Source organism: Thalassophryne amazonica, chromosome 3 (assembly GCF_902500255.1).
Source record: "Thalassophryne amazonica chromosome 3, fThaAma1.1, whole genome shotgun sequence".
Classification (NCBI taxonomy): domain Eukaryota; kingdom Metazoa; phylum Chordata; class Actinopteri; order Batrachoidiformes; family Batrachoididae; genus Thalassophryne; species Thalassophryne amazonica.
This window is the reverse complement of record NC_047105.1, coordinates 13,135,963-13,158,687: the sequence shown is the minus strand read 5'-3', so window position 1 is coordinate 13,158,687 and position 22,725 is coordinate 13,135,963. Positions and strand designations below refer to the sequence as shown.

Genomic DNA, 22,725 nt, shown 5'->3' with positions numbered 1-22,725 from the left:
ATTTCTCAGTTACTCACTTGTTGAAAGCCATCAAAAGCCGCCTGAATTTTACAAATGGTTTTCAACACGGAGGCGTTTTTCCTGTCACGGCGCACACAGATTCGTCGAGTCGTCACGGAAACGACTCGGCGAATTTGCGCGCACGTCTTTCATTACAAAATGTCCTTAAACAGTGGAATGTCCGCATAAAGTCCTCATGCCGGCCTCTTCTGAATCTTCTCTGTTCTCTCACGACGTCCTGGGTGAATTAAGCCTTAAATTAGAATGTTTTCAGGTCGAAACAGGCTGACGACGGCGCCTGGAAACGCTGCGCGACGTCCCGCTCCGTGGGAAGTCAATCAATCAATTCAATCAATCAATTTTATTTATATAGCGCCAAATCACAACAAACAGTTGCCCCAAGGCGCTTTATATTGTAAGGCAAGGCCATACAATAATTATGGAAAAACCCCAACGGTCAAAACGACCCCCTGTGAGCAAGCACTTGGCAACAGTGGGAAGGAAAAACTCCCTTTTAACAGGAAGAAACGTCCAGCAGAACCAGGCTCAGGGAGGGGCAGTCTTCTGCTGGGACTGAGGGAGAGAACCAGGAAAAAGACATGCTGTGGAGGGGAGCAGAGATCAATCACTAATGATTAAATGCAGAGTGGTGCATACAGAGCAAAAAGAGAAAGAAACACTCAGTGCATCATGGGAACCCCCCAGCAGTCTAAGTCTATAGCAGCAAGTCCTTACAGCGACAGAAACACCCCATAATCTCTCATCAGCCGTTAAACTTTTTACCGAAAACCAGCTTAATTTCTCCAATAGTGTCCACTCGGATATCCCTCACAGGTCCAGAAAAAATGTTGATAAAGCAATGCGCGCCGTCCGCAGCGGCTATTCAGACAAAGAGATTCAGACGGGCGGGGTGGAGCACTCCTCACTCAAGGCCTGCCCACAGGCGAATGACGTCACCGACACGCGTGAAAAAACTCACGCAAGCGCACGAGGGTTCAAGCATGTCTGACGTAAAAACATATGAATCAAATCCATTTATTTTTTGAAAAAAATAAAAAGGACCGCTTTTTTCATCACAGACCTCGTAGATGAGCTCCAGTGAATCAAATGAAGAAATCTTGTTGAACAACAGAACAGAACAAGAGTTTGAATTGAATCATAAGGGTGATGAAATGTTCTATACATTTTATGGCACTGATAACTTTAATAATTCTTTACTGAAGATTAAATGATAGACATGTGGCCTTGTCTTTAGGTCAGGTTTTTTTGATTACTGGATTGAATAGGATGAATCTAAAGGACCAAGATACTGGATCATTCAAGGGGGCGAGACGAGATAACCCAAAGACCTTGGATGAAGGAATATGTGCACATCCACGCAGCTCTACATTCTCTGAAGGATGTCCATGAAAGTTTTCTGGTGGCTTTTCCTTTTTAGCTATAATTCTTTCAAAATATACCCTAGCCGAGATTGCCACTCTAGTGGACAACATCCACCAAATCCCCATCAACACAGAATTTAAAGCATATGCTAACTTTAGACAAACTTACGAAAGTCAACAGTGGAGACATTCTCCCTTGCACCATTGATCATTTTGAAACCTGGGCCATTCCCATATAAAATGGAGGTAAAGGGTTTCTGGTCAACGTCACTCAACATTGGTGCAAGACCTGTGGTGGAGGCAAAGGACCAGGTTATTGTGGACACGGCTACAATAAAACTGGTTTTAAAAATCACAGAGTTCCCCTACTACACCATTAACATCACATACCAAAAATCGTGTTTCCTCTGAGTGTATATCCTCCAAAGCTGAACACATGAGAATGATCAGCAGTCACAATGGTTAGTGTGTCCTGGGTGCTAGTCATAAGGTCCGCCTGCCTGATGGATCGGTCCATTTCCACAGTCTCATGCAGAGCCTGTTTGGCCTTGCCCTCATGATGCCCGTGGTCAATACGTCCCCCTGAAAATGGTGCACACAGGTCCAGATATCAGGTGATTAACACTGACATAATTATTGCCACTTCATTCAGTACACCTGTTCAATTGCTCATTAATGCAAATATCTAATCTTTCAATCATATTGTACAAAGTGAATGCATTTAGGCATGTACGGTGCATCCGGAAAGTATTCACAGCGCTTCACCTTTTCCACATTTTGTTATGTTACAGCCGTTTTCCAAGATGGATTAAATTCATTTTTTCCCTCAAACCGTTACACACAATACCCCATAATGTCAATGTGAAAAAGGTAGGGATTTTTGCAAATTTATCTCAAGTACATAAGTATTCACAGCCTTTGCTATGAGGCTCAAAACTGAGCTCAGGTGCATTTTCCTGGAGATGTTTCTACAGCCTAATTGGACTCGGGATAAATTCAGTTGATTTGGAAAGGCACAAACCTGTCTATGGTCCCACAGTTGACAGTGGATGTCAGAGCACAGACCAAGCATAAAATCAAAGGAATTGTCTGTAGACCTCTGAGACAGGATTGTCTCGAAGCATAAACCTGAGAAACGATACAGAAACTTTTCTGCTGCTTTGAAGGTCCCAGTGAGCACAGTGGCCTCCATCATCCGTAAATGTAAGAAGTTCGGGTCCAGCAGGACTCTTCCTAGAGCTGGCTGCCTGTCTAAATTGAGTGATCAGAGGAGAAGGGCTTTAGTCAGGGAGGTGACCAAGAACCTGATGGTCACTCTGTCAGAGCTCCAGCATTCCTCTGTGGAGAGAGGAAAACCTTCCAGAAGGACAACCATCTCTCCAGCAATCCACCATTCAAGCCTGTATGGTAGAGTGGCCAGACGGAAGCCACTCCTTAGTAAAATGGACGCCTACCTGGAGTTTGCCAAAAGGCATTTGAAAGCCCCTAAGACCATGAGAAACAAAATTCTCTGGTCTGATGAGACAAAGATTGAACTCTTTGATGTGAATGGTGGGCGTCATGTTTACAGGAAACCAGGCAAAATCTTTACATTGAAAAGTGGTGGTGGCAGCATCACGCTGTGGAGATGTTTTTCAGCAGCAGGAACTAGGAGACTAGTCAGGAAAGAGGGAATGATGAATGCAGCAATGTACAGAGACATACTGGATGGAAACCTGCTCCAGAGTGCTCTTGACATCAGACTGGGGGAGAGTTCATCTTTCAGCAGGACAATGACTCTAAGCACACAGCCAAGATATCAAAGGAGTGGCCAACCTGATGGAGCTTGAGAAGTCCTGCAAAGAGAAATGGGCAACATTGCCGAAAGGATAGGTGCACCAAGCTTCTGGCATCATGATCAAGAAGACTTGAGGCTGTAATTGCTGCCAAAGGTGCATCAACCAAGTACTGAGCAAAGAGTGTGAATACTTTTGTACATGTGATGCCTTAGTTTGTTTATTTTTAATACATTTGAAGAAAAAACATTTTTCATGTAATCATTATGGGGTGTTGTGTGCAGAATTTTGAGGGGGAAAAAATGAATTTACTCCATTTTGGAATAAGGCTGCAACATAAAATGTGGAAAAAGTGAACTAGCTTGAATTCACAGCGATGAATCATTCACTAGACCATTATCTGCAGGGGAAGCTGATAGTCTAGTGAATGATTCATAAATCCCTCACAAAACTGATTGAAAAGTTTAACAATTTACAAAATTATGATGTAAGTTGCACCACTGATTGCACACTCCTCTGAAAAAACCACACTACTCAAAATGTACGTTACTGTCATCGTGTCTAATTAATTTATTTTTGAACAGCGTTTATCTATGTGGCAGCCGTTATGAGGGAATTAAAAGAAATGTGGGAGATCACATGCAACAAATGTCCCTGGCACGAAATCAAACTGGGTATTGCAATTAACCGGTGAATATAGAAGTTAAACCCCCGAGGTCCCTGCTTCATCTTAGATCCTCTGTATGCCCACTAATCTCCTGTGTTCTCTGATAGCTGGCATTTGATGTTTTGATGGGGTTTTTTATGCTCTTCGTGTTTTGGTTAAGTATTGCGCACGTATGGTCCTCATTCCACCACTCAAAATATAGAACTGCAACTAACCATCTTTACCATTACCCATTAAACAGTGCAGCCTTTAGTTGAGTTCATTAACCCTAGAAAATCATTATACATACTACGGCTGCAACAAACGATTGTCTGGATCATCGATGAATCTGATGGGGTTTCGAAACGATTAATCGATTAATCTGATTAGCAGGGAATTTTTTAAAAATGTGCCAGGGAAACAATTTTTCTCTCCTTCTATCACTTTATTTAACAACAGAACATTATTTGAAAACTTAAAATACTTGAAAATCAACAAATCGTCAAATGTCCCTTGGCTGTTGAAATATAAAATAATAAAGAATAAAACAGTTTATAATAAAGAACAAAAAAATTATTTCAAATTACATTGTTTTATCAAAGTGCTGAGTTGCCATAAAACAACACTGAAACATATAAATGTTATAAAATATATGGTGAAAAAAAGAGGTATTTTTGTTGCTGAAAATGAGCAATTAGCATAACCAGTTAACCATAAAACCTAAATCAAAAACTGTAGCCTGACTCATTATATGTGCAACATTCTCTGTATAACTTGTAAACTGTGGTAATTTCACAATGACACGTCACTCATGTCTCTTTCTCTAAAATTGTATTGCAGCATTATTAGTTATTATTACTATTATTATTGTTGCTATTATTAATATATAAATAAAAATAAATTTAAAAATATAATTTGTAATACATTTGACTCTTTTACGACAACAAACGCTGAGCTATTAATTATATACAGAAAAAAAAAAGCACAAACATGCTGAAATGCCAGCTGCTTAATGCTAACTTTAACACTGAAAACACCATAGACATGCTAACGTGTTAGCATAAAATACATCTATCAACTGTTTCAAAAGACCATAACAGGTCAGTTTAACATAAAAAGGTAAATATTCCTCACACACATATGCTCTTTAGGCGAAATAAAACAAATGAAACCAACGAAGCAGCAGCTCGAAGCACTCCTTCATTGGTTCAAGATTCAAAGCAAAGTTGATTATATGGAAGAAATGAAACATTTGCGGTAAAACAAAGTTATTTAACAACTAATCGATGACTAAATTAGTTGACAACTATTTTAATAATCGATTTTAATGGATTAACTCGATTAGTTGTTTCAGCTCTAATACATACCAATGGACAGCCAGGAGAAATGTTAAAATTTCTAACAACCACATAAAAAAGCTTAAGCAGAACACATTTAATGACGGGCATTAAAAGTTTTTTGCAGACACACTTTAGCAGCTATCATGGAGGGAAAAAAATCAATGTGCACACGCAGAACAAATGGCTGTGTTTTCTCCAGTCATGTCAAATACAGTAGACATTCTTCAATAAAGACTGGTTTAAAAAGAAAAACTAGTAATTGTACTTGTGCATAAATTCACTAAGGAGAAAAGAAACAAAATAATACAAAATTTGCCCAAAGCTTGAGCTCAAGAAGAAACCTGAGCAGTGAGTAAACACTGCAATGGAGAGAAATATTTTTTAACATGAAAATTGATGTAATTTAACATCTTGTTTCTATTCACCATTCCGCTGTTGTGCCAGAAGCTTGCATTTTATTTATTTATTCACTATAATCACAAAGTATCAACAAAATAAAGAATTATGTACCAATTTGGACCAAACTTTGTGGAATGTCTGAGGATCAGCCAAGAATAAAGTGATTTGATTTAGAGAAAAATGAGCTAAAATGCCAAAGTTGACTGCTGGTTTACACAACCCGACTCAACAACCTCCCTGACTTACACCAACACAGTAAGTGGCCCATTATAAAAGATCACCACTAAACTGAAACCATTTTCCAATTCGATCACAGGGCTAGAAAGTCACCTTCCACAAGCAGGTAAAATCCACTGGGGTTCTTCTTAAGTATCTTGATGGCCACTTCCACCATCTCTGTCAGAGAGGGATCCATCTCAGTGTTCCTCTCCAAGTCGTAAGGAAGGTCCGTAGGTTCGAACAGACCTATGAGAAAAAAGATTTTACTGGTACAAAAATATACGCGCATACAGCTCTTCATTTACACATCAGTGAATCATCCATGACAGTGTTCATGAGAGAAAACTCACCTAAAAGATAATCCACATTGTTAGGATTCAGTGACAGTAGCTGCTTCTTGTTCCATACGTAATGACCTTTCTGCACAAACAGGAAACCACACAATTACAGCACAAATGTGACTGATGAAACACTGGAGCCACTTTGAAGTTGTAAAAAATTGTAAATGACAAAATGTAATTTACTTTATCTTTCATTTTATTAATCCACTCCTGCACCAGGTTCTTTCCGTCTTTCCGGGTGCCACTGTGCTTTGCGGTATCTGGGTACTCTACGTCTGACATATTTTTGGGGAACATATATTTCCTCCCTCCTCCCAGAATCACCTGAACGGCCACAGAAGAAAGCAAAAAAATAAAATAAATAAATATGATAATTATTTGTAGTTCTGGAGAACATGATAACATGTGATGGAAATGCAAAATGTAGTGAGTAAAATGTAGAAATTACTGTATGTAAAATAAATACATCTGGGAAGCATCTAATCATTGTTCAAAATCCAACTGCATCAATTTAAAAAGCTATGAATAGATTGTTGTAGATTAATTGTCATTAATTTAAATATACACTTCATGCCGACTCTTATTCGCTGAATGCATTTGATAAACTTTCCCAATTGTATAGCTTTATTTTGGGAAGGTTCGTATCAAATGTAACTGGCCTAATGTGTGAGCAAAATGTCACTCATAATTCAGGGATCATTTTTTTAATGACACGGTGTTTGATTTCTCTGCATCACAGTCAACACTTTGGACTCACGTCAATGTTGGGAATGTTTTCGAAGAGCTGCTGAGCGATATCTTTGCAGCCAGCCTCCAGGGCTTCCGCCGGCATCTCGTTATCAGAGTACCAGTCTCTGTCCACGCAGTGGGCGTATGCGGCACTGGGAGTGGCGTGGTTCACACGTGTCGTCGTCACAATTCCCACGGATTTACCTGCAGTTATCACATGCACGCACAGACATGTACAGGTAAGTCCATGAAGTGCATTAAACTCTTAATTCATAATGTGCAGCAACAGGCACTGCTGATGATGAGAACGTTTGATGACAAACTCTAGGCTGCCCCCTGCAGGAGCACTTTATGTAAAAATGATGATTATTAATTAGTCATTTATGAGACATTCGTTGTTAATAGTGTTACAAAAACAATCTATAAAAGATTTCTTATGAATGTGATTTCTGATTTGGTAACTTATTCTGATAAGATTTTAATTGTTGGTGACTTTAATATCCAGGTTAATAAACCTTTGGATCCCCTTGGCAAAGTATTTTTGGATGTCATGGAAATGTTTGGGTTTCATCAACTCACTGCAGTTGTAACACTCTGGATTTGGTCCTGGCTCATGGTATTGCTATTTCAGATATTAATACAGCCTCTTTTTGCAATTTCGGATGATTAAGTTTGAAGTATCATTATCCTCCCCAGTGGGACTGGATGCCTGTATGTCATCTACCCGTCACATTACCTTTTGTACCATAACTGAAATTACAGCGAGATTACCTGAGATTCTGCAGAGTAAATTTTGCTGAGTAAAATTTACTCTGCTGGGATAACATTTGGTCCCAGTCTAAATAGAGTAAAATTGTCAAATCAAGTTCAATATGAGTTGATTTTACACTATGATAGAGTTGATTTAGCATTGTGATAGAGTATATTTAACTCTGTTTGGACTGGGACCAAATGTTATCCCAGCAGAGTAAATTTCACTCTGCAAAATTTACTGTGTGGAGTCTTTCTGAACATGGTCACTCAGAGGAGACCATCACAGATAGCCTGAATACAGTGCACACAAATCTATTTGATTTGACCCCTCCACTTACTGTAAAATCTCATCGGTACAAGCTGCAAATTCTTTGGTTTAATGAACACCTACACTGTTGCAAGTGTAAAGTGCTGAAAATGATTAACCAATCACTTACTGCGGGTTCTAACTACCTTGCTGCTGAAACAAATTCTTGAAAAAGTGGTTTTGCTGCAGCTCATGACTTACAGTGACGAAAATAAGTATTTGAACATCTGTGAGAATCAATGTTAATATTTGGTACAGAAGACTTTGTTTGCAATTACAGAGGTCAAATGTTTCCTGTAGTTTTTCACCAGGTTTGTACACACTGCAGCAGGGATTTTGGTCCACTCTAGATCTTTCAGGTTTGGAGAGTATGATGTTTCCACCCCCATGCTTCACGGTTGGGATGGTTTTCTTGGGGTTGTTCTCATCCTCTAAACATGGTAAGTGGAGTTGATTCCAAAAAGTTCTATTCTGGTCTCATGTGACCACATGACCTTCACCCATGCCTCCTCTGGATCATCCAGATGGTCACTGGTGAACTTCAAACAGGCCTGGACATGTGCTGGCTTGAGCAGGGGGACCTTGCTGCCCTGCAGGATTTTAAACCATGACAGCATCATGTGTTACTAATGTAATCTTTGTGACTGTGGTCCCAGCTCTCTTCAGGTCATTGACCAGGTCCTCCTGTGTAGTTCTGAGCTTTCTCAGAATCATCCTTACCCCACACAGTGAGATCTTTCATGGAATCCCAGACTGAGGGAGATTGACAGTCATCTTGTGTTTCTTCCACTTTCTAATAAATAATCATAACAGTTGTTGTCTTCTACCAAGCTGTTTGTCTGTTGTCCTGTAGTCCATCCCAGCCTTGTGCAGGTCTACAGTTTTGTCCCTGGTGTCCTTAGACAGGTCTTTGGTCTTGGCTATGGTGGACAGGTTGGAGTGTGATTGATTGAGTGTGTGAACAGGTGTCTTTTATACAGGTAAGAAGTTCAAACAGGTGCAATTAATACAGGCAAGGAGTGCAGAATAAGAGGGCTTCTTAAAGAAAAATTAACAGGTCTGTGAGAGCCAGAATTCTTGCTGGTTGGTAGGTGTTCAAATACTTATTTGCAGGAGTGACATACAAATAAATTATTAAAAAAAATCATACATTGTGATTTCCAGATTTTTTTTTTGTTTGTTTTTTTAGATTATGTCTCTCACAGTGGACAAGCACCTAAAATGAAAATTTCAGACCCCTCCATGATTTCTAAGTGGGAGAACTTGCAAAACCACAGGGTGTTCAAATACTTATTTTCCTCACTGTATCTTACTCATAATGACCTCTTTGAGCTGTGGCAGTCTGCGTTTAAAACTTACTGTATCACTTCACGGAGACAACGCTTAAAGTGAATGAACTTCTGCTCACTATTGACTCTGACACCACCAGAGTGCTGCTACTACTGGATCTTCGCATATTGTTGGATAGATTTGAAATTTTTTTTGGTATGATTGGTCAGGTTCTCTTATTTATAAAACCAATATCAATGTGTCTTATATAACATTAATTTGAAAGTTGCTCTGGTAAAATATGGGGTACCAGCAGGGTTCTCTATTAGGTCCTCTGCTATTCTCGCTTTTCATAGCAGCTCTTGGACAGTGGAATTACTTTTCACTGTCAAGGCCCACTGACACTTGCACAACTTTGATGCATGCATTTGGACACCCTGTGTCGTCCAACAGAGTAAACTTGTCTTTAACGGGTGCAGACCAAACGCAAGAGGGTGGTCGGTGCATGCAACTGCGCAAAGAGAATTCTGAAATGTTCAAAAAATCTTTCACGCATAAATGTCGTGCAACATGGCGTAATCTGCTCGCCAACACTACATGCAGCTTGTCAAGTGGAGTAAAGAAGAAGTGAATGGAGCGAGTGGTTGCATCAGCACACCGCATCAGAGCACAGCTCATCTGAATGATTATAATGAGATGTTAAATCTATCATAAACATACTTTTACAGTGGCACACAAGAAGAAAAGAACATGCAACTGTTTTACCAAGCCATGACAATGTAAACATAAATAATTACCTTTTTAAATGGCTCCAAATGCTTTCTTCAGCTCACTCAGGCTAGAGCGCCCCTCTGTGATTCAGGAAGTGATTAGAGCCGTTTACAGCAGCCAACTTGCAGAGAAAATGATTAATCCACTACGAAATAATTATTTTATGTACGCATCCACTCACAGCGTGGCAATGGATGGAACAAAGTACAGCATCCAGCTGGGAACGCAGCAAGAGGGATCGTCGCAATGACGTGCGTGCAAGTGAGTGCATTAAGTATCGGCGCACCTTTACACTGATGACACTCAGCTTTGCATGTTGATTAATAATTAATGTGGATTTTAGAGGATTGTCCGGTGTCAGTGGAAAAGCTGGATGTCCTGGAATTTTTTCCTTTTAAATCCAGACAAATCTAAAATGACGGCCTTTTGTATTGCAAGACGCAGACACCAGTTTCATCAGCTTATATTAACATTGGATGTATGTGCCATTCATCACTGTAATAAATAAAAAAATTAAAAAAAATCTCACACTGATCTTTGATCCCTTTCTGTCCATTCAACTTCACATTAGTAAAATTATCCTGTGTCAAAATCCAACCAGTCATTTGTGTCGTGACGATGGTCTCTTGATCGATTCCCAGCTGGGATAGCAAATCGCCACCCTCCATCTAGAGATGCCTGTGTGTGGGTTTATTTAACGTGGGAATGTTGTTGCATGCCGACAAACACACAGCCTTCGTCCACTTTCCCACCATTCACAGCTGAGACCAGTGATATTTTTTCATGGACTTCTTCAAATAAATCTTCTGGGTGAAAAGAAAAACAAATGTAATACAAGCAGAGCTCAGTCCTGGAAACTGACCTGGAGAAAAACACTTTCATTTCTATTTGCTTCGTGCAGCGCAGCAGGATCTGCCTGCTACAGTCCCAGAGGTAATATTGAATTTTTTTTTATTACATTTGACCTCAGAACACACACAAATGTTCATATGAACACTTGACCCCGCCCCCTCCTGACACATACCCACATTACTCTCACAATAGCATAATGGTATTGAGTGCTTTCACAGCTCTGCACTTTGGCACTCAGATATAACAAAAAAAACTGATGTGAATCAGGGATTATGAAAGATTTTTACAAAATTCTCAGATTACCTGACAAAATTTGGTTTCTACTGAAATCCAAGCATTATAATGAAGGTTTATTTTGGAAACATCTTGTAAAATTACAGCTCATTTTAATAAAGAGAACATCTTTACCTGGGGGGGAATCGCAGAACAAATATCTTATTTACTTTGTAATACCGTCTGCAGGAGGGTGTGTGTGTGTGTGTGTGTGCGCGCATGCATTAGCTGTTGAAAAGACTGGCAGTTACCTTTGAGCGTGGGTGAAGCCTGCACACATTGTGTGCACATGGAAATGAAATGTCTTGTAACACCCCTGTCACACCTTGACAACTTAGCCAGCATATGCTGAGTGTATTAAATACGCAGAATATGGTAGCGCACGGCTGTGGGTAAGTTTTGTATATTTTAAGAACACACTGAAGCACACTGATATACCTCGTAGTACTGCAAAGTCGTCCAAAAATTTTAGGCATGTACAATATTTCCGACGTATGGCTCATAGTATGTCCCACATACGAGGGACATAAGTTGAAGGTAAATTATGTATACGCCCAAACATGCTACTTGTCAGTGACTCATAAATTGAAATACAGTGAGATAATGTTTAGCGTATCCACGACATATTTCTAACGGCTGAATCACAATCAAGTTGACCAACTTGCAAGTGTTGATGTTATAGCCCAATCTACAATAAATTGTGTTCAAAAGTATGGAGTTTGTTGTCATTTCCATTGTTGCCAAAAGATGCCCTTAACTTCCAAATTTGATAGAGATCGGATAAAATCTTTTCAAGTGACAGCGAATAATTTGCTTCTAATTTGGGGAATTTTACCGTTATGCTGGTGCATGCAAAATATTTAGTTCAATTGATACAGCATTACTTGATATTTCATTTTTGTAATTACTTTGTTCAGGTTCAGGAAAGCACAGCAACCAATCTGAACCATGATGACATATCTATATGAACATAGAACAATATTTAATTTCAGACTTTGTTTTTTTTCCAGATAAACCTGCGGTGTTACAATTTTTTCGTTTTGTAAGCACTTGTAAAGGTAAAGGCCTTGAAATAATAAAATATGTTCAAGTAAACTGGTTATTGTTCATTTATATTGAAGAGTTACAGTTGTATTAACAGTATGTTGAACATCATTGAATCTGGATTTTTTTCCCAAAAATTTGAGTTTTGTGACCACACCTTTTGTTCACCAAAATCCTGTAGTGTCCGTACATAGCCCTGGATAATCCTCAACCCCAAGGATGTCAGTGGATCAAATGGTATGGAACAGTAGTCTAACTTAGTCTTTATTCATAACAGAAAAATTGTTTTTCAATTCTCATTTAAAGTGAACATTTGGGCACTAACAGTTGGAAACTGTAGTGTCCGTACATAGTATCATGTATTGTGCTAAAATCAGGATAGTAAACAGCAAACCACTGATATTTCAGTAAATACATTTTAGTAATACACAAATAAAAAAATAAAGTATGATTTTGAATAATTAGATTTTTTTTTGTGTAGTGTCCGTACATAGATAACTTCAGTTCTGTTATATGGTAGCAGAGGTCGCATTAAACAATTTTGACAGAAGTTCTTTTGATATATGTATTACTATGTGTATTCCCACTTTGGGGATGGATGTTTCAAGTTAAGCAATAAAGTTTTTTCAGAAATTATGTCATGTTCTATTTTTGATCATATCAAAAATAAATTTTGAGCTGTTTCCATGTGAAATCATGAATAATTTCTTATATGCTGATTGTATTCCATACCAAGAATTATGGTCACATGTATCTCTGACAATACAAAGAACACTACAATCACAACCTAAAAACCGATAATATAATCACATACAAGAGAGCTATTACAATAGCATGTAGTGTCTGTACATAGCCAATTACAGAATTTAACGTTTAGTTCAATGTGCTGCAATTTTGCAATCAAGACAGTTACTGTACTTCAAAAATATTTTCAGGCACTGAGCTCTGGATACCATAGATTGTTTTAGAAATATTTTCATCTTCCTCTGAGGAACTTCATTTTTCACCTCTTGTGCACCACAGTTGGTCAACTTGATTGTGATTCAGCCGTAACCTATGAGTAATGTGCTGTGAACCTATGTATAACTTATATGATGTGTTCCCGACAACTACGGAACTTGATGAACAATGTCAGCTACCGTATGTAATGACAGCGATTGGTATAAAAAAAAGGCAGGAGGAACCCGTCAGTACTCTTCAGACTCCATGGTGAACAGACATGCAGGATCCAATAAGGCAATGAGAATACCTACTAGCTGTCCTCCAACATCAGCATGAATTCATGGATTTGACACTGCACCAGCTCCATGCCAACAGAGCCAAAGAACATGGTCAAAGGACATGGGTATGCCCATGACCACAGCCAGGAGATGATCATCGAGCGACAGCATAATTGCCATGTGCTCATCAGTGATACGCTGCCACACACTTTGTGTAAGTGGACTATTGTTGGACATAACTTGCATATACTTCCAACACGCTACGCAGTCCTTGGTGTAAATTCATTGAAACATTATATATAACTTAACAACACAACACGTATATGTCCAATTGGTTATATAAATATGCTATGTAGTATGTGTCCAACAGTGGGGGGGAGAAAAAAAAAAAAAAAAAAATCAGCATACACCAGTGTTTTTAATACAGTCGGCATTCGCTGGCCATATCAAGGTGTGACAGGGCCCTAAATCCCTTCAGAGTTCTTATCTGGTTACAAGAACAGTGTTTTTAATTTTAGAAGTGTTTATTTCGTGCTAGCATTTACATATTTGAGAAACCTGTTAACAGTTACACAGAAACACCACCACTGGATTAGCAGCCACAGAAACAAGTCAGTGACATCACGGTGCCTCTCTACTCTGACTGGCTGTCACCGTGTCCTTCCCAGAATCCCTTGCGCAAGCCAAGGGAAGCCCCCACATGATCTATGACGTCACTGTCATGGACTGTATGGGTGGCTGCCCAAAGTAGTTTAAGTCTGTGCATTCTTTTGAAAATTTACCCTTCAGGGGAACCTTTTATTTTTTTTTTCTAGACAACACAAATTTTGATTATATTGGTAAAGTCATATTATGAATCCCCTGTTTAAAGGCTAATAAATAAAATTATAAACGGTGCCAAAGAAAATTCTTTTTAATTCCTTAAATCTTAAAAAGATTAGTGGCCCTATACTTTTAAGCTTAACGCTAGCCAAAGGATACTGTAGTGGGTTTGTGTACGTAGCTATCTAGCTCGTTTAATACACTGAGTTAGTTAAACTTTGGTAAGTTGCTGTCATTGTATAAGTTACATTCTGCTTTTAGATGAATGTTAAGATGAGCTAGCTTCCAACATCTACTTTAAGTTACAGTTTTAATTGTAACTAACTAATGTTAGCTAACTTAAACTTAGCTTGGCTAACATTAGTTAGCTAATGTTATGTCAGTTGTCATTGTATAATTCACACTCTGCTTTTAAGAACAATCTAAAATCATTACAGGGATCAAGTAATTATTCCAACCTCATATCAACAGAGTACATTTTCTTAGGGCCCCTTCACACATAATGCAAATTTGGCCGAATTACAGCAAAACAGCGCGAAACAGTTCAAATTAGCGAACCACAAAAACCGACAGGCAGGCGTGTACGATCCTGCTGCGAAGGTGTCGTGCACGCTCATGCATGAACACAGTGCAAGCAAGTGGAGCATGTGTAACCACATTGCACCGCTGCTGTAGAATAAATAAAAAATAAAAACGAGCTGGTACCTGTGTAGGGATGGGTATCGAGAACCAGTTCCTTTCGGATATTGTTAAGAAATGATTCGATCCACCGACATCAATAACCTTTTTACTTAACGATTCCCTTATCAGTCCTTCAGAGTGGCCATTGTTTTTGGGGGTGTTTGTCACTTAAATTATAATTTCTACATTGATTACAGACCCTGCAGCAAGTCTGTAATCAACTTTTCTGCAGCGCGGCTTTGCTTTGAACCTTGAACCAATCGAAGCAGTGATTCGCAGATCGAACCACTGCTTCGATCATTGCTTCGTTAATTTTTTTTTCTTTCGCTTTGTCCCGGTAAAATCCTAAAGAGCATATGGCTGTGAGTATTATTTATGTTTTTTATGTTAAAGTGACCTGTTATGGTCTTCTGAAACAGTTAATAGATGTATTTTATAACTTAAAAATGGGACCGATGCTAACATGTTAGCATTAAGCAGTTGCAGCTGTCAAGCGTTTGTTGTCGTAAAAGAGTCAAATGTATAAATTGTAATATTTTTTCAATTTATTTTTGTTTCTATATTAATAATAATAGCAAGCACAACAATAATAGTAATAATAACTAATCTAATGATTATATACAATTTTAGAGAAAGAGACAAAAAGAACCTGAATAAAAACACAACAGAAAATATAAAACCAACTAACAATGAACATACATACATACATAAATAAATAAATAAAGTGTTTCCTGTGAACACCTAGTGACTCTTACACCTCCATTTCATCTCTGTCTTATTTAAGTTTAATGACAGTTTGTTTCGGTCAAACCGTATTTTCAATGTGTTAATTTCTTCAGTGATTTCCTTCAGAACTATCTGCCAAACTAGAAAACTGCTGCATCCTAGTAAGAGCAGAATACTACTGGAATGAATTTGTAGTATTCCCCCATAGTGGGCGATTTTAACATCCACACAGATGCTGAGAATGACAGCCTCAACACTGCATTTAATCTATTATTAGACTCTATTGGCTTTGCTCAAAAAGTAAATGAGTCCACCCACCACTTTAATCATATCTTAGATCTTGTTCTGACTTATGGTATGGAAATAGAAGACTTAACAGTATTCCCTGAAAACTCCCTTCTGTCTGATCATTTCTTAATAACATTTACATTTACTCTGATGGACTACCCAGCAGTAGGGAATAAGTTTCATTACACTAGAAGTCTTTCAGAAAGCGCTGTAACTAGGTTTAAGGATATGATTCCTTCTTTATGTTCTCTAATGCCATATAACAACACAGTGCAGAGTAGCTACCTAAACTCTGTAAGGGAGATAGAGTATCTCGTCAATAGTTTTACATCCTCATTGAAGACAACTTTGGATGCTGTAGCTCCTCTGAAAAAGAGAGCTTTAAATCAGAAGTGTCTGACTCCGTGGTATAACTCACAAACTCGTAGCTTAAAGCAGATAACCCGTAAGTTGGAGAGGAAATGGCGTCTCACTAATTTAGAAGATCTTCACTTAGCCTGGAAAAAGAGTCTGTTGCTCTATAAAAAAGCCCTCCGTAAAGCTAGGACATCTTTCTACTCATCACTAATTGAAGAAAATAAGAACAACCCCAGGTTTCTTTTCAGCACTGTAGCCAGGCTGACAAAGAGTCAGAGCTCTATTGAGCTGAGTATTCCATTAACTTTAACTAGTAATGACTTCATGACTTTCTTTGCTAACAAAATTTTAACTATTAGAGAAAAAATTACTCATAACCATCCCAAAGACGTATCGTTATCTTTGGCTGCTTTCAGTGATGCCGGTATTTGGTTAGACTCTTTCTCTCCGATTGTTCTGTCTGAGTTATTTTCATTAGTTACTTCATCCAAACCATCAACATGTTTATTAGACCCCATTCCTACCAGGCTGCTCAAGGAAGCCCTACCATTATTTAATGCTTCGATCTTAAATATGATCAATCTATCTTTGTTAGTTGGCTATGTACCACAGGCTTTTAAGGTGGCAGTAATTAAACCATTACTTAAAAAGCCATCACTTGACCCAGCTATCTTAGCTAATTATAGGCCAATCTCCAACCTTCCTTTTCTCTCAAAAATTCTTGAAAGGGTAGTTGTAAAACAGCTAACTGATCATCTGCAGAGGAATGGTCTATTTGAAGAGTTTCAGTCAGGTTTTAGAATTCATCATAGTACAGAAACAGCATTAGTGAAGGTTACAAATGATCTTCTTATGGCCTCGGACAGTGGACTCATCTCTGTGCTTGTTCTGTTAGACCTCAGTGCTGCTTTTGATACTGTTGACCATAAAATTTTATTACAGAGATTAGAGCATGCCATAGGTATTAAAGGCACTGCGCTGCTGTGGTTTGAATCATATTTGTCTAATAGATTACAATTTGTTCATGTAAATGGGGAATCTTCTTCACAGACTAAAGTTAATTATGGAGTTCCACAAGGTTCTGTGCTAGGACCAATTTTATTCACTTTATATATGCTTCCCTTAGGCAGTATTATTAGACGGTATTGCTTAAATTTTCATTGTTACGCAGATGATACCCAGCTTTATCTATCCATGAAGCCAGAGGACACACACCAATTAGCTAAACTGCAGGATTGTCTTACAGACAAAGACATGGATGACCTCTAATTTCCTGCTTTTAAACTCAGATAAAACTGAAGTTATTGTACTTGGCCCCACAAATCTTAGAAACATGGTGTCTAACCAGATCCTTACTCTGGATGGCATTACCCTGACCTCTAGTAATACTGTGAGAAATCTTGGAGTCATTTTTGATCAGGATATGTCATTCAAAGCGCATATTAAACAAATATGTAGGACTACTTTTTTGCATTTACGCAATATCTCTAAAATCAGAAAGGTCTTGTCTCAGAGTGATGCTGAAAAACTAATTCATGCATTTATTTCCTCTAGGCTGGACTATTGTAATTCATTATTATCAGGTTGTCCTAAAAGTTCCCTAAAAAGCCTTCAGTTAATTCAAAATGCTGCAGCTAGAGTGCTGACGGGGACTAGAAGGAGAGAGCATATCTCACCCATATTGGCCTCTCTTCATTGGCTTCCTGTTAATTCTAGAATAGAATTTAAAATTCTTCTTCTTACTTATAAGGTTTTGAATAATCAGGTCCCATCTTATCTTAGGGACCTCGTAGTACCATATCACCCCAATACAGCGCTTCGCTCTCAGACTGCAGGCTTACTTGTAGTTCCTAGGGTTTGTAAGAGTATAATGGGAGGCAGAGCCTTCAGCTTTCAGGCTCCTCTCCTGTGGAACCAGCTCCCAATTCAGATCAGGGAGACAGACACCCTCTCTACTTTTAAGATTAGGCTTAAAACTTTCCTTTTTGCTAAAGCTTATAGTTAGGGCTTGATCAGGTGACCCTGAACCATCCCTTAGTTATGCTGCTATAGACGTAGACTGCTGGGGGGTTCCCATGATGCACTGTTTCTTTCTCTTTTTGCTCTGTATGCACCACTCTGCATTTAATCATTAGTGATCGATCTCTGCTCCCCTCCACAGCATGTCTTTTTCCTGGTTCTCTCCCTCAGCCCCAACCAGTCCCAGCAGAAGACTGCCCCTCCCTGAGCCTGGTTCTGCTGGAGGTTTCTTCCTGTTAAAAGGGAGTTTTTCCTTCCCACTGTAGCCAAGTGCTTGCTCACAGGGGGTCGTTTTGACCGTTGGGGTTTTATATCATTATTGTATGGCCTTGCCTTACAATATAAAGCGCCTTGGGGCAACTGTTTGTTGTGATTTGGCGCTATATAAAAAAAAATTGATTGATTGATTGATTGAATGAATTTGAATAAGGAAAGTTGTTTTGTTTTTTTTCCTCACCTAAATGGATGCTGCACTCACTGCAGTTTATTGTCTGGAATAGTCCCAGATTGCATTTCAGAGCTTCCAGAATTCAAACATTTTCGTGCACGTGGTGTTGGGAGTAATTTTGGGTTTCAGCTTTTTTTCCACCACTTTCATCCCTGAATATGTGAAATCGTGAGTCACTTTTGTGCGGATTAAAGTCACTAACTGGGACTCCTGTCTTGTTGCGAGAAAGAAACGAGAATCATCCTCCGTTCTGTTCACACAGCTCCAAACGCTGCCCGGCTCTCTGACAAGTCAAGTTAGAACGATAGAGTCCAGTCAGAATTAATAACGTCAAAGCGAAACACCGTTTTGTTTATTTTTATTTATGTCCAGAGATCAAGGATACAGTGACCAATTTCATATTTCTTTACTTTAAGACTCAATGAAATACATAGAACACCTGTAAAGCCTACTTTTAGTACAAAATTCACAAGAGGTATCGATAAGGGAATCGATAAGGAATCGGATCGATAAGCAGAATCGATAATGGCATCGATAGATAAAATCTTAATACCCATCCCTATACCTGTGGAACCACATTACACCACTGCTGTGGAATAAATAAAAAATAAAAAACAGCTGGTACCTGTGGAACTACATCGTGCTGCTGCTGTGGAAAACAACAACAAAAATACATGCCCCCAATGGGATTCGTACCTGCACTTTACTGATTACAAGCCTGAAACTTTACCACTGAACTACCGCTGCTCACCTGTAAACAGTGTGGGAAAATGCCTGAAATCAACAAAGAGATGAACGTATTTAAAAAAATGAAACACACCATAAAAAAACACCCTCTTATCAAGTATGAAATAAATGGTAAATGGACTGCATGTATATAGCGCTTTTCCATCTGCATCAGACGCTCAAAGCCCTTTACACACTAATGCCTCACATTCACCCCAATGTCAGGCTGCTGCCACACAAGGTACTCAGTACACACCAGCAGCAACTAGAGGATTAAGGACCTTGCCCAAGGGCCCTTAGTGATTTTCCGGTGAGGCTGGGATTTGAGCCGAGGATCCTCTGGTCTCAAGCCCAATGCTTAACCACTAAACCATCACCTACCCTGTCTGAACAGGCTGAATGAATGAATATGAACTGTCTGTTGCTCTGTAGATGACCCATGGTCACAGACGTAGTCATGAAATGACATGAATGAAGCAGTGCGCTGTTCTGTACACATCTGCTGATCCGGTGTGTCCAGCCGGCGCCGCAAGTGTGTCCATGTGGAACAGAGCTCACGTGGGTGACGTGACAGTCAGATCACCCACTGCGTGTTATGATCTGACGGTCCATTGTCAACTGGGGCAGCCGGTCAATGTGAGCACTGTAGGTGGACCCAACCCCTGTCAGTTCAGCGCACACACCAACACACCATCTGTACATCCACTATGTGTGAAGGCGCCTTTACAAGCGACTGAAAAATTGAAGTATGAATTTGCCTACAGTGCAGTAAATATTGTACCAATGAAATGACCTGCTGGACTCTTGGAGCCACTTTACCTGCATCCTTGGCCCATTTGAGGATGGAGGTGACTTCATTGCCTTTTGTGGTGTTACACTGGGATCGTACAGCTGCGGCACTCACACCCACTGTTCCCTCATTGGCTTTGACCCCACAGAGGTAGGCGGTTGCTGTGCCAGCACTGTCTGGCACCTGTGCATTGGTGTTGTACGTCTGCAGAGACACAAGTCATGGACACTTGTCAGCACTGACAACAACTCTGTGATAACTGTCATCTCTTTAGGAGGAGAACATGCAGCACTTTGCAAACATCTTCAGCATCCAGTGGCTTCACATCTCCATAAATGCACCATAATTTTCTGAAAATGTGCTTCGATTTTTGGTGCACAACAGTTTCCTAGTAAAGATGATAGCACAGAAGGTACCAGTTTTTGAGTGATTCACCCACGACATCTGAGCAGATGGCATAAATGAGCAGATGGCTCAGGGTGGACAGAAAAGATAGTATGTGTTGCTGAATTTGTATTGAGATGCTGGTATGATTTGTTGATTATGTATTTGTATTTTAATTTTGATGTATTATGTAATTGTTTTTGATGCATGGGTGGTATATGTTGGATGTGTTGTTTGTGCACCAGACCAGTCTGCCCAAGACAAGTTTCTCCCTAGAGAGACTAATAAAGATACTTTGACTTTTGGTCTGAAAAGTGGAAAGTGGTTCATACAGGTCATTTTCATGATGCTCCATTGGGCATCAACTCATCTGGGAAGGATGAGGCACTTCAGATCAAGAGATCACATTACAGATTCCCACACAAAGAAGATGATTACAACAATTCTCAGAGGAAACCAGAAAGTGTCCCTCACGGATCTTGGATGAAAGTCACAGGATGCAAACATTTCTGTATGAGTGTGGGGTTTCAAATTGTTTTTCTTCATTAGTCACTGAAAGACAACATTTCAAATTTGCAAATGTTCATAAAAAAAAAGAAAAAAAAAAAAACTACTGCAAATCTTTTTTTTTTTTTTTTCCTTTTTGATTACAGTAAGTATACACCACTGAGCTCCCTGGGACCTGGAAGGCAATCACCAAGACAGGCAACCAGTACATCCCCACCTCTCAAAAGTAACTATCAATCTGCTGCAGCCAGGCGAAAGGTGGGTGTGTTCTTGGCTTTCTCCAGCCTCTGGGGTCCTCAGCACTGAGGCCCCTGTGCTCTGGATCACAAGAGAAGAGTGCCAAGTGGCCAAAATGCCATAGCTGATGCTCCCTCACAATGCAATGATACTAATCTGCAGCTCTGGTGTGGGAATGCATTGGGTTTAAGTCGTGTGAGACAGGTGAGTTAATTGCGACGAACGAGCCAGTGTGTCAAGTTTGTTTAACAACCCTGTTACACAAGGTGGCCATTCTATTAAGATCACCCATGATCCAAAAAAGCTTGCCTCCTAACAGGCTGGCTTATAAAGTGCAGACCTGGCAACTGGCCGGCATATAAAGTGCAGACATGGCAACTCACCCAAAAACGAAAGTAAGGAGCTGCGCCTTCGACACAGAACTACAACAAACACTGCTTCTGCTGCAAATGTGTACCCTGATGGAGCACAATCAAAGAAGTTTCAAGCTGTACTCACGAGGACAATTAAACACATTTGAACTGATGATATTAAGACTACGCACACCCACAAGTTACCACGCACACTAGTGACAATTTTGGCCTAGTTCAAAAATAATGTAGCCTAACTTCTTATTTGCATTGCATTTGTCATGAACAAGCCATTATTTTATTTAGCACCATTCAGATTTATCTGTGAGTTGCCTATAGTATCTTTGATAGGTACTGAAAATTTCATGGAAAAATTCCGCACGGTTCCAGAGATATGCATTAAATTTAACCCAAAAGTAGCTCTTTTTTCATCAATTTTGTGTGACATTGATATTTAGCATTATCATTTAAAGTTGAATGTTAAATAACCTTGTATTTTGCCAGTTTGTTTGTTTGTGCTTCATACTAACACACAATAATACATTTTTGTAAAGGTAGAAATGTCATTTCTTAGAAAAAACATCATGTGTCTAAAGCAAAGTAAAACTGTCACAAGCGTAACGCTGAGAATAAGTCCTTGATTTATTTGTGTCAAAACCTTAGCTATATCTCCTACTCTGCTTCAATAGAATAATTATATTACTTGTTCAATAATACCAGGAACTAATGGACAGAATGTCTTTGTTTCAGGCTTCTGCAGACTAAAGAAGATACCTCCAACTGTTGTCGCAAGTGCTACGCTCTAGCACATTATAGTAGATATGCATCCATCCATCCATCCATTTTCTTCCGTTTCATCCGAGGTCAGGTCGCTGGGGCAGCAGCTCAAGCAAAGCCATCCAGACCTCCCACTCCACACACAGCTCCCCCTGCTCCTCTGGGGGAACACTGAGGTGTTCCCAAGCCAGCTGTGAGACGTAGTCCCTCTAGCGTGTCCTGGGTCTTCCCCGGGGCCTCCTCCCGATGGGACGTGCCCGGAGCACCTCTCCAACGAGACGTCCAGGGGGCAT

The 22,725-nt window shown here is 39.5% G+C and overlaps 1 protein-coding gene across 2 annotated transcripts in view; it reads right to left on the bottom strand.

The window, feature by feature from the left end:
• The window catches only part of alpl (alkaline phosphatase, biomineralization associated), an 81,079-nt gene that overhangs the window by 5,668 nt on the left and 52,686 nt on the right, over window positions 1-22,725 (bottom strand). For both annotated transcript variants that reach the window (XM_034165860.1, XM_034165861.1), the window contains exons 5-11: window positions 20,207-20,381; window positions 6,860-7,035; window positions 6,286-6,426; window positions 6,112-6,181; window positions 5,873-6,007; window positions 1,773-1,964; window positions 1,552-1,671 (exon numbers count right to left, since the gene is read on the bottom strand). In XM_034165860.1, the coding sequence (XP_034021751.1) occupies window positions 1,552-1,671; window positions 1,773-1,964; window positions 5,873-6,007; window positions 6,112-6,181; window positions 6,286-6,426; window positions 6,860-7,035; window positions 20,207-20,381 (1,009 nt within the window). The remainder of the gene's footprint in view (window positions 1-1,551; window positions 1,672-1,772; window positions 1,965-5,872; window positions 6,008-6,111; window positions 6,182-6,285; window positions 6,427-6,859; window positions 7,036-20,206; window positions 20,382-22,725) is intronic.